This window comes from Phyllobates terribilis, unplaced genomic scaffold (assembly GCF_046119375.1).
Source record: "Phyllobates terribilis strain yellow unplaced genomic scaffold, ASM4611937v1 Scaffold_2__4_contigs__length_985480577, whole genome shotgun sequence".
In the NCBI taxonomy this organism is placed as follows: Eukaryota; Metazoa; Chordata; class Amphibia; order Anura; family Dendrobatidae; genus Phyllobates; species Phyllobates terribilis.
In genome coordinates, this window is record NW_027362762.1 from 723072775 (window position 1) to 723088449 (window position 15675).

The window sequence follows — 15675 nt, forward strand, 5'->3', positions numbered from 1 at the left end:
ACCTTTCGGTACCAAGCGATCAGGTCCTGGGGAGGGAAATGGGTGCATGGAGCGGCCCGCCTCTTGGTTACCGTACTTTAAATCCCACAGTCAAATTGACAGCTGTATTTAAGTGGTTAATAGCAGTGAGCGATTCTCCACTTGCTGCTGTTAGAGGCAGAGAATGGCTGAATAGCCAACACATCCTCTACTGGGAATGGGGCATGGTCAGCCCCCGAGTCTGCTCCATACACATGCTTCTGACTTGCACCGTATACATAAAAATGGATTCAGGAAGGCACAAGCCTCCAAATCTCAATACAATGTGAGAGGTCTTTCATCATCCCTCCAATCAGTAGATGGCAAGAATGTAAATGTATTCACTTTCTTCACAGGATCTCTCTTAACCTTAAAAGGGGTGGTCCGAACCTAAAGACAGCTATTATTAAAATCAATTTATTGTAATTTTCTAAAATAGCTTTTCTAATGTAGTTTAGAAAATCCCTACAGTTCCATCTCTAATCTAACTGCTTTATTCATCTTTATTCATTTTTTTTTAATCCTACTTCTGGTTTACTGAGATTTTGTTTGAAGATCCCCAGTGCATACTGGGATACTCAAACAAGATGTCATCAGGGGGTAGGGGCTGTGGTTACTGCCTCAGCCTCAGTGCCCAACCAGAAGCAAAGCTGCATCAGTGACATCTGTTTTAGGGGCTGTGATAGTCCCTGCTCTATTGAGCACGTAATAGTAGTCAATTCTGATGTATGCTCAGGACGAGCTCCCATGTCATTGTGCGATATCCTTTTCAATGGAGTGTGACACTGAGCACTCTCGATGGCTCTGAAAAGTGACGAGCTGGCAAGAGAGCGCACTGTCAGTGCATATTTTAAATGAGAGAACCCGGTGAGCCGGAAAAGCAGAGATCAGTCCTACCCCGAAAGTAACGTCTGTTTCAGGGGTGGGGCTGCTGTCTGGTATCCGCGTTATTTCATTACAGTGCGCTCTCTTGCCAGCTCGTCACTTCTCATTAGAGCCAGCAAGGGAGTGTACCATCACTCTGAATTAAAAATATTGCACAGTGACAAGGGAGCTCGCACTGAGCATATGTTGGAATGGTCAACCGCTGTATGCTTAGTAGAGCAGGAACTAGCGCAGCCCCTGAAAAGGAGGTCACTGATGACGCTTTGCTTCAGGGTGTGGATTGAGGTTGCGGCAGTGACCACAGCCTCTGCACCGATGACATTTCGTTTCAGTATTCCAGCATGCACTGGGGGCTCAAAAGAAATGTCAAACTGTACAGGAAAAAAAAAAAAAAATTGTTTGCGATGTGTGTTACCTCAAATCATAACCCCTATGCATGGTGTGCCAAGTGTGTTTTTAGTGATTGCATGCATTATGAGCATAATAAAATCTGTACTTTGGATTAGTGTACCTAAATGGGCTGACCAGTTCGGCTATGCTTTGAGGTAACTCACATCAAACACTGGGACCAATTTGCTACCCTTATACCAACACCAAGTGTTGCGAGGAGGGCATTCCGGGAGGACTATTGGACTTGCTTTAATGATCGCCGATGCGGTAAGTACAATTTATTCATCTTAGAACGTTGGAACTAAGTACACATAGTAAAACATTTGGATTAAACTCTACCTTTCCTTGGAGTCAAATGATTTGCTTGAGAACAGTCCATTTCTTATACCATCTCGCAGGTATGAAGGAGGATGAAAGTGACCAAGTGGAATCTTGAGTTCTAAAGAAGAAGTTATCGACCTGGGCAAAGATAAAAGATGTATCCTATTAGTTATGTAACACCAAAATTTCCACCTATTAAAATCATTAACATGAATTAATTACTTGTTGCTCGATGTGCAAGAGGGTTGAAAATGGGTCTTTTCAACTGTTATGGACTGGTACCACCTGAACCTCACCTGTTACATACAAAGAATCAAAAGCATACTGGCACTAAAATCCCGAAGGAATAAAGAACAGTGGTTCTGTGCACGGGGTTACATGCTAGTTGCCATAGGTTCCCTTCAACCCTGTTGCAGTAGAGATACAGTCAGGTTACCCAAATGGCTGCTGTAATGTTCAAACATCATGTTCATGTTAATATGTGCTGTTATATGTAATGCCATTAGTTTATGTGGATGCTGCAGTAGATGTGAGAAATCCAGTGAGGACTCACTTTTGTGATGCCAGCAATTGGTAATGTGCAAGTCAATATATTATGTGGGAGAAATGCCCCAAGGGTAACATGCCCAGACAGAGGTGCAGTAGTGAAGTCTGAACTGCTGAGCATAAAAACTCAGTGTATTAACTCTTTATCAGGACACAGATACTGTTGGCTCTAAAAAGGTGGAGCCTTGGACTTCATGCTCTGAAACTTACTTTGGAAAGCCACAGGCAGCTTTCGGCCCGCAGCCTACCAGAAGTCCAATGTGTACAGAGGATGTCAGGGGCCACGGCAATGTCACTTCATTCCGCTGCCAGCAACAGTAGCACATTATTGCTCATTGTGGAAGCGGCTTAAGATAAGTTTATTTTGCTTTTACGGCACAAAAAGGGTCAAAGGATGATTGAAAGGGGGTACTATTACCATGTGGAGCACATATCGGACACCATTAATGAAAGGAGGTACTGATTTGTGTAGAGGTGGGAAAGTGGAGAAGGTGCTGGGAAAAAAAAAAATCAAGGAGCCAAAGATGTCTGTGCATTACATTCTGCAGAGAGGAGTCATGGATGTCAGCAGTCATGGTGGCAATTTAAGTGGAATGGAGAAGAAGGAAAAAAAAAAAAAAAAAAAAAAAAAAAATGGTAAAAGTGAATTACTATGATCAGACCAAATGGCATCTGTGAATCACTTAATTTATCTGTACGTTATACACACATAAAAAGTCTACAAAGCCCCTGTGTAAAACCGGCATCTACTACTATATGGTGGTAATATTAGTGTCACATAGGACTGCAGCTAACGTCTACAATATTTTCTGTACTCAGAGCCATCATGGTGTGTTACCTGTTATGGTCCATGTGCCTTTCATTTTGTTGACCATTACTTCTATTCTACGTGTGAGGAAGGGGCACTAAAATTCTCTGTGCAGCCTATTTGTCTCGAATAACTAGTGATAGACCAGACCTTCTTTCCCCGACTATCCCTACCCAACCTTTTAGACTTTTTTTATGGAGCCCTTTCACCAACAGTATGGGAAAACCTCCTATTGATTACACAATGGAAGACCTGGAACAAAACTACGGGACACAAGAAAATTAGACCCTCTTTTAACCTCTTTTATACCTTCATGGGAAACTGACTTCCAAGACGATTATCCCCATACAGCTTTGACAGTTGGTACAAAGAGGGCCTTCACTCAATTGGTAATTTTGTTGACCGAACCTCAAGAACTATTCACTCACTTCATATTCTCAAGAAAAGACAGACAAATATCCATCCCATTTTTAGCAAGCAACAAGTTATGTGGGTAAATGCCTCTGCACAGGGCCGTGAGCTCCTCAGCTGCCACAAGAGGTCATATATCGGCTTTGTACGAATATCTCCAAATACCCATTGAATACAACTCAACGACAGGCCTTACTTATTGGAAGCTCTCAATAATCGAACATTGAGATCTCCAACTTATTAACCATACTAACCAATTCTGTAAAAACAGTTCCATTGGCCAGATATGTCGAAATGACCCTAAGGATTTTCCACAGATCATATATTTCTCTATCCAGAGGTTTTAAAATGGGCATCTACCCAGCTGATACATGCCTCAAATGTGGTGGCCCCCAAGCATATATTACGCACTGCTTGTGGTCATGTAAGGTAATAAGGGAGTACTGGTTGAGGATCAGGAACTCTATTCTTTAAAACACTAGACTAACTCTCTGCCCCTTGATAAATTCTGGGGCTTGTTTGGCTGGATAACGGCAGAGGTCACAAAGGCACGAAGAGAAAAAAAAAGTGTAAATTAGCCCAAAATAAATAGTCAAAGACCCATACTACAGCAACAGGTAAACAAATAGAGTCATTTAGGACCCACTAGGACAAATGGTGTATAATGGCATCGATGATAGATGGTGGTACCAGATCAGTGAAATAACTATCAAAACCTGACCAATTTGGACAACAACACGATATCAGGCTGCGCTGCTGTCAAAGAATTATTAGGACCAAGAGGAGTTGAATAGGTTTTTTACAATTATATGAAAAAGTTTGGGCACCCCTATTAATCTTAAGCTTAATGTTTTTTTAAAATTGGTGTTTTTGCAACAGCTATTTCAGTTTGATATATGTAATAACTGTTGGACACAGTAATGTTTCTGCCTTGAAATGAGGTTTATTGTACTAACAGAAAATGTGCAATCTGCATTTAAACTAAATTTGACAGGTGCATAAGTATGGGCACCCTTATCATTTTCTTGTTTTAAATACTCCTACCTACTTTTTACTGACTTACTAAAGCACTTTTTTTGGTTTTGTAACCTCATTGAGCTTGGAACTTCATAGCCAGGTGTATGCAATCATGAGAAAAGCTACTTAAAGTGGCCACTTGCAAGTTGTTCTCCTGTTTGAATCTCCTCTGAAGAGTGGCATCATGGGCTCCTCAAAACAACTGTCAAATGATCTGAAAACAAAGATTATTCAACATAGTTGTTCAGGGGAAGGATACAAAAAGCTGTCTCAGAGATTTAACCTGTCAGTTTCCACTGTGAGGAACATAGTAAGGAAATGGAAGAACACAGGGACAGTTCTTGTTAAGGCCAGAAGTGGCAGGCCAAGAAAAACATCAGAAAGGCAGAGAAGAAGAATGGTGAGATCAGTCAAGGACAATCCTCAGACCACCTCCAGAGAGCTGCAGCATCAACTTGCTGCAGATGGTGTCACTGTGCATCGGTCAACTATACAACGCACTTTGCACAAGGAGAAGCTGTATGGGAGAGTGATGCGAAAGAAGCAGTTTCTGCAAGCACGCCACAAACAGCGTCGGCTGAGGTATGCAAAAGCACATTTGGAGAAGCCAATTTCTTTTTGGAAGAAGGTCCTGTGGACGGATGAAACCAAGATTGAGTTGTTTGGTCATACAAAAAGGCGTTATGCATGGCGGTAAAAAACACAGCATTCCAAGAAAAACCACTTGCTACCCACAGTAAAATTTGGTGGAGGTTCGATCATGCTTTGGGGCTGTGTGGCCAATGCCGGCACCGGGAATCTTGTTAAAGTTGAGGGACGCATGGATTCCACTCAGTATCAGCAGATTCTTGACAATAATGTTCAAGAATCAGTGATAAAGTTGAAGCTACGCAGGGGATGGATCTTTCAGCAAGACAATGATCCAAAACACCGCTCCAAATCTACTCGGGCATTCATGCAGAGGAACAATTACAATGTTCTGGAATGGCCATCCCAGTCCCCAGACTTGAATATCATTGAACATCTGTGGGATCATTTGAAGAGGGCTGTCCATGCTCGGCGACCATCAAACTTTACTGAACTGGAATTGTTTTGTAAAGAGGAATGGTCAAAAATACCTTCATCCAGGAACTCATTAAAAGCTACAGGAAGCGACTAGAGGCTGTTATTTTTGCAAAAGGAGGATCTACTAAATATTAATGTCACTTTTCTGGTGAGGTGCCCATACTTATGCACCTGTCAAATTTTGTTTGAATGCAGATTGCACATTTTATGTTAGTACAATAAACCTCATTTCAAGGCAGAAACATTACTGTGTCCAACAGTTATTACATATATGAAACTGAAATAGCTGTTGCAAAAACACTAATTTTAAGAAAACATTAAGCTTAAGATTAATAGGGGTGCCCAAACTTTCATATAACTGTATTTCACCAACGTGTTTCAATGCTGGACTAGTGTCTTTTTCAAGTGAAAAAAAAACAAACAAAAAAACCCACAATTGCAATGGGTTCAATTGTTTTCATTTTCACTTGAAAAAGATGCTAGTCCAACGCGTTGTGGAAATAAAAAACAGTTCAACTCATCTTGATTCTAACGATTCTTCATTACAGCCTGGTATCGTATTATCGTCCAAATAGGTCGGCTATCCTGGAAAAGATCATCCCCGAGCCACAAGCAGCTGATATTTTCAGGTGTTCATTGGAGCCTGCACACAACCGGCTCAGTGAGCACCTTCCCTTTACTTTCCTTGCACCCAAAATAGTATCACCTGATGGTCATGTATGCTTTTGTTTCCCTACAGTTTTTCTGCCAATCAAAACGTGATCAGATTATTATAATAGTAACACCGCATCATCAAATCCCCACGAAGACCCATTTACAACACTATTTATTTATCTCCACTGGAGAAATCTTAAAAAAAAAAAAAAGCCACAAGAAAAGTCATATTTTTTAACCTAATGATTTATTACTAATTTATTCATACCGCACTAACTTTCCTCCTTTGTCTCTTAGTATAGGCTTTATAACACTATTGCATTTATAATAAATCTACTAAATTACTTTTATTTTTTATATAAAATTATCTTTACAATAAAGTCTGCACTTTTAATTCACTATTTAGGCTAAGTTGCTTTTTTTTTTTTTTTTTTTTTTTTTTTTTTTTTTTATTAGTTCTTCATACTCCATGGAGCTAGTAAGAGCAAACACGAGGAAAGCACTGTCCAACAGTGGCCAGTGCACCCCCTTATATTTACTCAACTCTACACCCAACTTCATACAAATAAATCTTACATTTTAAAGAGTTTGTCTAAGATATTGTGAAGATGGAAAAGAAAATGAAAGGCAGTGAAATATAGAAAATTACTGCACAGGAACAAAAAAGTGGGCATTAGACCTACCGTTAATTGGGTTTCCAGGAGTCCCTCATGACAGCACCCTCAGGAGGACGTCCTTCATATCTCTGATAGGGACAGGAAAAACAGAAGAGTTTAATAGGCCCCCCCTTCACCCATACCTTCAGTGTTTTTCCAAGTACCACACCAGGATGGATGCAACGCTATTTTATTTAGCTTCCTTCTATCTATGTTAACATTACACAGCAGAATGGAATAAAAGGGGGGAATATAATAGGTGCTGTCATGAGGGACTCCTGGAAACCCTATTACCGGTAGGTCTAATGCCTACTTTCCAGGACGTCCCTCCTGACAGCACCCTCAGGAGATTACCAGAGTATATATTCAGGGAGGGATTATAGCTTGGAGGACCTTCCTTCCGAAAGCCATTTTCTGGTTAGACAGAATGTCCAGCTTCTGCAAAAGGTGTTTAAACTTGTCCATGTTGTAGCCCTACATATTTGGTCCATAGATGAATCGGCTTGTTCTGCCCATGATGTGGCCATTGCACGGGTAGAATGGGCTCTGATATTACCTGGAGGAGTTTTCCCCTCTGAAGAATAGGCTAGATGTATCACAGATGTGACACACCTTGCCAGAGTCATTTCTGAAGCCTCCCTTTGTTTTTACCTGCGAACTGTACAAACAGGTTAGCGTCAATTCGCCAGGCTTTTGTTGTTTCTAAATACTGAAGAACTACCCTGACATCTAGGGAATGAAAGGCTAGTTCTTGCTCATTTACCCTCGTTCTGTCAGGACTATAGAAAACTATTTCTTGATTCATGTGGAAAGGTGTTACCACTTTTGGCAAGAATGCAGGATTTAGTCTGAGGATGACACAGTCGTCCAGAATCTTTAGGTAGGGATCTTTTATTGAGAATGCTTGTATCTCCCCAATGCGTCTTGCTGTTATAGCCACTAGAAAAACTGTTTTGAAGGAGAGAATTTTTTCACTTGCCTCTCTGAGGGGTTCGTAAGGATGTTTGCACAGATTACTTATGACTGCATTCAAATCCCAAGGGGGGATATGAGTTTTTACGGTCGGTCTCATTCTCATTGTGGCTTTCATGAACCTCTCGATCCAAGGATGATGTGCTAGTGGGAAATCCATGAAAGTACTTAAAGCTGCAATCTGCACCTTTAGAGTGCTATGTCTTAGACCTTTGTCAAAACCAGCCTGCAGAAATTCTAATACCTCTGGGATGTTAGGACTAGAATCTTCCATTGCAGATTCCCCGTATATGGATTGTGCAGATTGCTGATGTTACATTGTTGAGATTACCGCGTCTGAGAGTCCTTTGGACCTCAGGATTTTCCTTTCAGGATCCAGGCTGAAAGTTGTAGAAATTTTACCTTGGGATGGTATAACGATCCTTGGAAGAGTATATCCAATTATTCTACCAGAAAGACAGGATCCTCCAGGGCCATCCTCTTCAGTAAAGGAAGCCAGCTCCTCTTGGGTCAGAAAGGTAAGATTATTATTACCCTGGTCCGATCTTCCTGTATCTTTCTTAACACTAGTGGAATTAAGGGTAGAGGAGGAAATGCGTAAGCCAGGTCCATGTCCCACTTCTGGGACAGAGCATCTACTCCGGCTGGTCCATCTCTTGAGTTGAGGGAGAAAAATTCTGTTTTTGTGCTTTTCCGGGTGGCAAATAGATCGACTTGAGGGGAACCCCATCTGAGTTCTATGTGACAGAACTCCTCCCAATTCAGCTCCCATTCTGTTTGTTGTAAGGTTTTTCGACTGAGGAAGTCGGCCGAGTTCTGAGACCCTTTCAGATGTATCTCTGTTATTGAAAGTACTGTTTTTTTCAGCCCACTGAAAAATCTTGTTCGATAAGGCTTGCAGTTGGTGATGTCTTGGCCTCCCCTGATGTTTGAGGAAGGCCACGGTTGTCATATTGTCTGACAGGACTCTGACATGTTGATGTTTCAGATCCGTCTGACATGTTTTCAAGGTTTCCCAGACCGCTAGGAGCTCTTTTAGGTTCGATGATTCAGGAAGGTATTGTGCGTGCCAGGTACCTTGTAGGTACTGATCTTTCACATGTGCTACCCAGCCTCTGCCGCTTGCGTCGGTGGTAAGGGTGATGAAAAGGATCAACTTCCACATAACTCCCTTTTCCAGGTTGGTTCTTGAAGTCCACCACTTCAGAGATTTCTTTGCTGTTCCTTACAAGGTTATCTTCCTGTTCCAGGATCCTAGGATCTGATGCTGAAGTGGCCTTGAATGAAATTGGCTCCACCGAACTGCAGGTATGGAGGCTGTCATCAGACCCAGGATCTTCATGCACTCTGATTGTCACCTTCGATTTCTTTCCGAAAGCGATGATTCTGTCTCTGAGATCTGTTCGTTTTTGTTCTGGAAGGAAAGACATCTGTCGTTCTGAGTACAGAAGAATCCCTAGAAAAATCTTTCTTCCCGGTAACAAATCTGATTTCTCCCAGTTTATAATCCAACCTAGATTCTTCAGAACTAAGGTGGTTGAGGATAAACTGGCTCTTAATTGCTGAGGAGAGTCTGCGATTAGTATGAAATCGTCCAGGTATTGGACAATTAGAATTCCTTGTTCTCTTAGAAATGCTATAACCTCGGCTACAAGTTTGGTGAAAATGCGTGGGGCCGAGGAGAGACCAAACGGGAGGCAGCCGAACTGATAATGCTGTATGTTCTGCCCGTCTTTCAATGCGAATCTTAGATATTTCTGGCTGTGAGGGTGAATGGGTACATGATAGTAAGCCTCTTTTAGGTCTAACGTGCACATTACCATGTTCTCTCTGATCAGGGGAATCGTGGATCTGATGGATTCCATTTTGAATTTTTTGTACACCACTGATTTGTTTAAATGACTTTAGGTTTATAATTGTGCGGTAATCACCTGCTGGCTTTTTTATCGAGAACAGGTGTGAATAGTACCCGGAAAACTATTCGGCCACTGGCACCGGTATTACTATGCCTGCAAGTAACAGCTTCCCGACATCTGTCCGTAATCTCTGCTGCCCTAGTGGAGACTGAGTAGTAGTTAGATGGAATCTCTCTTGGGGAACCTTTACCATCTCTATCCTGTACCCATCTGCAATTAACTGGAGCATCCATGGATTGCTGGATACCCTCGACCATGCTCCCAGAAAAAGTTGGAGTCTCCTTCCTACTCTCATGGCGTCATTGTCTATGCGAGCTATTTCCCATACCTTTTGTAGTATTTCTGCTTTTACCCCCTTTTTGGTAGCTCCATCTACCAGATTTTCCCTTCTGATCTCTGTTGGGTACGTGGTCTCCGAAAGGATGTTATTTTCCTGGGTTTTTCTTCTGGAAATCCCTTCTTTTCGTCCGAGGCCTTTTCTAGCATATCATCTAATCTAGCATATCATCTAATTTGTTTTTGGACTGGCTATCTCCAGACCAGGTTTTTAGCCATACTGCTCACCTGGCTGCAGTAGATAATGCGTCATTTCTTGCAGCAAACCTAATTGATTCGGCTGAGGTGTCGGCCATAAACTCTGTTGCCATTCTTAGCAGAGGGATGGAGTCTCTGATCTCCTCTCTGGAAGTTTTGTTCCTCAGATGGTCTTCCAACTGTTCCAACCAAATAATCCTGGATCTTGCTGCTGAGATGTGTGTTTTAATTACTGCAGCTGCAGTTTCCCCAAGTTTTTTTAAGGAGGTTGTCTGACTTCCTGTCCATAGGGTCCTTTAAGCATGACGAGTCCTCAAAGGGGATCGATGTCTTTTTTGCTACTCTAGCCATTGGAATATCAATTTTTGGGATCTCCTCCCACAGCTCGATTTCCTCTGGCTCAAAAGGCAAACAGGATAATTAGTAATTCCCAGAAGTTTCACATCCCATCACCCATGACAGCACCTACAACGAGAGAGGGGATCCGCCCTTCCAGGACAGGAAACCTACAGAATAAAAGGGCGGCGCCTCTCCACCACCTCAGTTGGTTTCCTGTCCTTGAGGGGGAACATTGTTAATATGGCGGCAGAAGAAAGAAGAGAAGATTATTCCCAATGGGAGAACCTTAGACAGGCTTACCTGTTGAAGATCCGGATGTGACTGAGCGGCGCCCTGCCTGGGGTCTGCAGCTCCAGCTCTGTGCATCAGTGGAAAAGCTGCTGTGGAACTGCGATCCTATCTGGGGGTCGACAGATCCAGCTCTGCACGTCCGTGAGAGAGCAGCTGTGGACCTACACCCCTGTCTGGGGTCGGCAGCTCCAGTTCCGTGCATCAGTGAAGAAGCTGTTGTGGACCTGCGCCACTGTCTGGGGTCAGCAGCTCCAGTTCCGTGCATCAGTGGACCTGCGCCCCTGTCTGGGGTCGGCACATCCAGCTCTACACGTCAGTGAGAGCAGCTGTGGATCTGCGCCCCTGTCTGGGGTCGGCAGCTCCAGTTCCGTGCATCAGTGGAGAAGCTGCTGTGGATCTGCACCCCTGTCTGGGGTCGGTAGCTCCAGTTCCGTGCATCAGTGGAGAAGCAACTGTGGAACTGCGCCCCTGTCTGGGGTCAGCAGCTCAGCTCTGCACATCAATTGGAGCACCTATTGAGCTGCGCCCCTGCCTGGGGGCAGCAGCTCCAGCTTTGATCGGCGCACTATTGGAGGCACTTCTGTCTGGGATTGACCACCCCAGTATTGCTCAGGCATGGACGGATGGAGAGGAACAGGCCTTTGACTCGTTCCAGCCTCCGAATCCATACAGCTGGTGGTGAGTGATCTTCGTGAATGTCTACCTTGTTTATGGGGCCCTTTCCTTGTTATGGTTACTAGGAAAGGCTGAAGGATGTTAGCGCAAAACTCAAAAATGGGTGTGTGTGCGCTCTGTAAGACCTCATCTGGGCCAAGGGCATCGTGCTTTAAAATTGGCTTCAGGACGGAAGCTGGACCTTAGACCTCTAGGCTAAAGTTAGCCACATGTCTGGGCCGCACAGAGCCTCATGATTGGCCTTCAGAATTTACTACAAAAATGAGCTTCTATCTGCTCAGTAAATGTTAAACTAACACTGAGGTTTTTACTGTTGTCCTCCAGTCTGTTTACTCCATCCATAGGACGGCACATGGTGTTAATACTGCACATGGTCTCTGTGAAGGTCTGCTGTCCAGCTGCGTCTCATTTAGTTGGCTCCTTTGGGTGGGGCTAGTCTGACAATTGCGATTTACCACCCAAAGGAAAGGTTTATCCTTCATTCAGATGGATTACTCTTAAATAAAAATCTGAGCGCAGTGCCTCACAGTGCCTTATAAAGCCTCTTTGTGCTTCACAAAGAGCACATCATAGCTCTTTATATCACATCATAGCGCCTCATGCCACATCTTAATGCCTCATAGCACATCTTAGTGCCTCATAGAATAGAGCTTCATAGCACATCATAGCATAGTAGCATAGCACATCATAGTGCCTCATAGCGCCTCATGGCACATCATAGCATAGTGCCTCATAGCATAGCGCTTCATAGCACATCATAGTGCCTCATGGCACATCATAGCATAGTGCCTCACAGCATAGTGCTTTATAGCACAGTGCCTCACAGCGCCTCATGGCACATCATAGCATAGCGCTTTATAGCACATCATAGTGCCTCGCCTCATGGCACATCATAGTGCGTCATGGCATAGCGCTTTATAGCACATCATAGTGCCTCATGGCACATCATAGTGCCTCATAGCATAGCGCTTCATAGCACATCTTGGTACACCATAGCATGGTGCCTCATGGCACATTATAGCATGGTGCCTCATGGCACAGCTCTTCATGTCACTTAATAGTGCCTCGTGGCACATAGCGCCTCACAGCGCTTCACAGTGCCTCATAGCGCATGTTAGTGTCTCAAAGCACATCAGTGCCGTATAGCGTCTCAGTGCTTTATAGTGCCTCATGGCATAGTGCCTCATAGCGCCTTATGGCTCTTCATAGCATATCATAGTGCCTTATGGTGCATCCATAGTGCCGTATAGCGCCTGTTAGTACCTCATAGCGATTCACAGTGCCTTTTAGTACTTAATGGGGCCTCATAGTGTCTCTCAGTGCTTCAGGGTGCCCCTGTGCCTTGTTGTGCTTTTATAGGGTGTCGGTGCCTCATAGTCCCGCTTTGTAAAGGTACTGGTTCCACAACTAAGTTTATGTCTGACAAAACCAAGTTCAGCGACTGTAAACTGTGCATGGCAAGCTTACCGAATTCAGGGGGAAAAATATCCTAGCCTCTATTTTGAGACAGAGGGTAGCAGTATTCCTGGCTGGTGCTCGGTGGAATGCCGATTGGAGGCAGGTGACAATAAGAGTGCTTCCTTAGTTTTGCAGGTTAATAATTAACCTTATAGGGTTTCACTCTTAAAGGTAGGAGGCATCATGTAGTGCTCATACAGCCATTGTGGGTTTGGTCCAATCAAGCGCAGTTTTATTGCTTTTTATAGGTTGCACAGAAGTCGTAAACATTAATATTTCTGGTCTTGTCCAAGCTCTGACTAGATAGGACAGACCCTGGCTACTCATACTCATACAGCTCAGCTAACTCAGCTTGATCAAACAAAACAAAATTTATCATCAAGGGTAACCACTGATACTTGGAGTCTAGCCTGTGTCTCTGATTAGCTCCAAGACACATACCATCTGCTCTGCTCTCCAGCAGTCTGACTAAGGTGAATGCCTAGCCTGCTCTAGTGCTTAGCTCTCCAGGGGCCCTAATCAAGACCTCTAAAGATATTATTTAACCCAGTCCTTCCTGGGTTTACTACAACCCGAAGGGGCTGTAGAGATTCCTGAGTTAGATCATTGGGAATGGACTCTAGAAGACCTGCTAGTAAATCTGCAGTTCCAGATTGCGATATAGTAGTATAGGCATTTAAGGAGGTTCCAATTCACATGAAACGTCAAATTTCCTGAGAATAGTTCTTGGCATAAAATGAGGATTTAGGCTTTCAGTTTGTCTCCTTCCATTCAGATGTTAATGAGCCTTAAGGCTTTATGGAGAATTATAGTAGTTAGGACAACTCTCATATCGAAGGAAGAGGCATTGACAATAGTTTACCTCAACTATTTTGGGATTATGGGCAGATCCATTGAGTGCTGCAGAACTCACTGGGCAGTGAGTAAGCGTAGTGGTCTCCCAAGGTAGAATAAGGAGTCCTGCTATATGTCAAAATTAATAAGCAGTCTGGCCACAACTCTGAACAAGGCAATATTGCTGTTAATAACTCTAATCTCCTACATTCCAGTAGTAGCATGGTCACAGGTACACACCCGGGGGCTGCCTCTAAAGACCCGGTTTCCTCTAACCTAAAGAAGCTTTAAGCAGTATATAAGAAAGCTCCATTCATCTATACATGGTCACCATGTAAAGGTCTTGTCATACAGTAGAGTAGCTTTATCTTACATAATCCATTATGGAGGAACTCTGCCAAGATCCCTAATGACACTTATGTCTAATCAGTTCAGATGGCGAAGTCTCACCTTTTATCTTTAACAGCACCTCATATAAAGAGGAAGAGAATTGCAAGTGGACCTTTTTAGCCGTAGACTACTAGAACAGTGTCCAACCTTCATTGAATAAGCAAGGATTGTGAAAGTGAGCTTTGGATCTAGGCCCATTTTCAGTCCAAAGATGGCACCCTGGGATGTGAATCCAGTGCTTATGGCTGTAACAAGCCTTCGCTTGAACCCATGGATTCAGGGTCTTCACATTAAAGACTATTATCCCGATGGCCCTGACTTCAGCATGGTAAGTTAGTGACATTCAAGCTTTTTCGGTTAATCCTTTGTTTATACAGATCCTAGAAGATGGGCCGGATCCAGAGCTACCCTATCTTCCAAAGATAGCTTCCAATTTCCATAAAAGTCAGGAAACTATGCACCCTACTTTCTGTGCTAATCCGGGGAATCCATGGCAGAACAATAAGAAAGCAGATGTCTCCATCAAGCATTATGTAAGGTTGCAATTCAGTCTTCATCTCGCACCTTCTATAGACACTATAGGCTTGATCTGGGATCTTCCGCTGTCCTTTCCTTTAGGAAAACTGTTCTACAAGCTGTGGTCCCACCCTAACTTTAGAATTTTTTCTCTGTAAATCTCTCATTGTAGGTGCTGTCATGGGTGATAGGATAACACTAAATTACTTACCGGTAATGTGTTTTTCCAGAACCCATGACAGCACCCTTATATTCCCTCCCATCACTGGTAGAAGTTGATCACTTCTTTTCCTTCATGGTGTTTGATTCACATGGTGTGTAGAAGGAAAAATCATGGGATATATAACTATTAAGTAGTGTCCTCTCATGCTCTGTAAACAACTGAGTTGGTGGAGAGGCGCCGACCTTTTATTCTGTAGGTTTCCTGTCCTGGAAGGGCGGATCCCCTCTCTCGTTGTAGGTGCTGTCATGGGTTCAGGAAAAACACATTACCGGTAAGTAATTTAGTGTTTTTTTTCTCTCCCTCCTCCCATTCCTCTAAAATCATGGCTATAATGTGATTATTGACAGGGAATACTCTGTTCATACGGGTTCTCAACCCTCCGAACATTTCATCTTGTACTGAGGAGGGCTGGAGGGTGTCTTCCACTTTCATAGTGTTCCTTACTGCCGATAGAAGTGGTTCAGTGTTTTCTCCAAGCAAAAAGATATTTCTTCCTTTCTTCTGGGGGAACTGAAATAGATCCCTCCCTTTCATCCTGATCAGGATCAGAGTAAACTGATCGTTCTTCCTCCTCCTCTGAGCTAGATTCTATCTCCCACCGGGGTCTCTTTTGCCTAGGTCCAGGTTGGGAAGTTTGTGTGGGGATTATATTTGCGACTGAACTTTGGACCTCCTCTCTTATTATGGATCTTATGTCCGACATAAAGGAGGAATTTTCATCCCTGACTACTCGGGCAATACAGTCGGTGCATAATT

At 43.3% G+C, this 15675-nt stretch overlaps 1 protein-coding gene across 1 annotated transcript in view; it reads right to left on the reverse strand.

Moving 5' to 3' along the window:
- MOV10 (Mov10 RNA helicase) overlaps positions 1–15675 on the reverse strand; it is a 127810-nt gene that overhangs the window by 67164 nt on the left and 44971 nt on the right. Inside the window, exon 6 of the mRNA XM_073667181.1 lies at positions 1633–1752. Coding sequence (XP_073523282.1) covers positions 1633–1752 — 120 coding nt within the window. The remainder of the gene's footprint in view (positions 1–1632; positions 1753–15675) is intronic.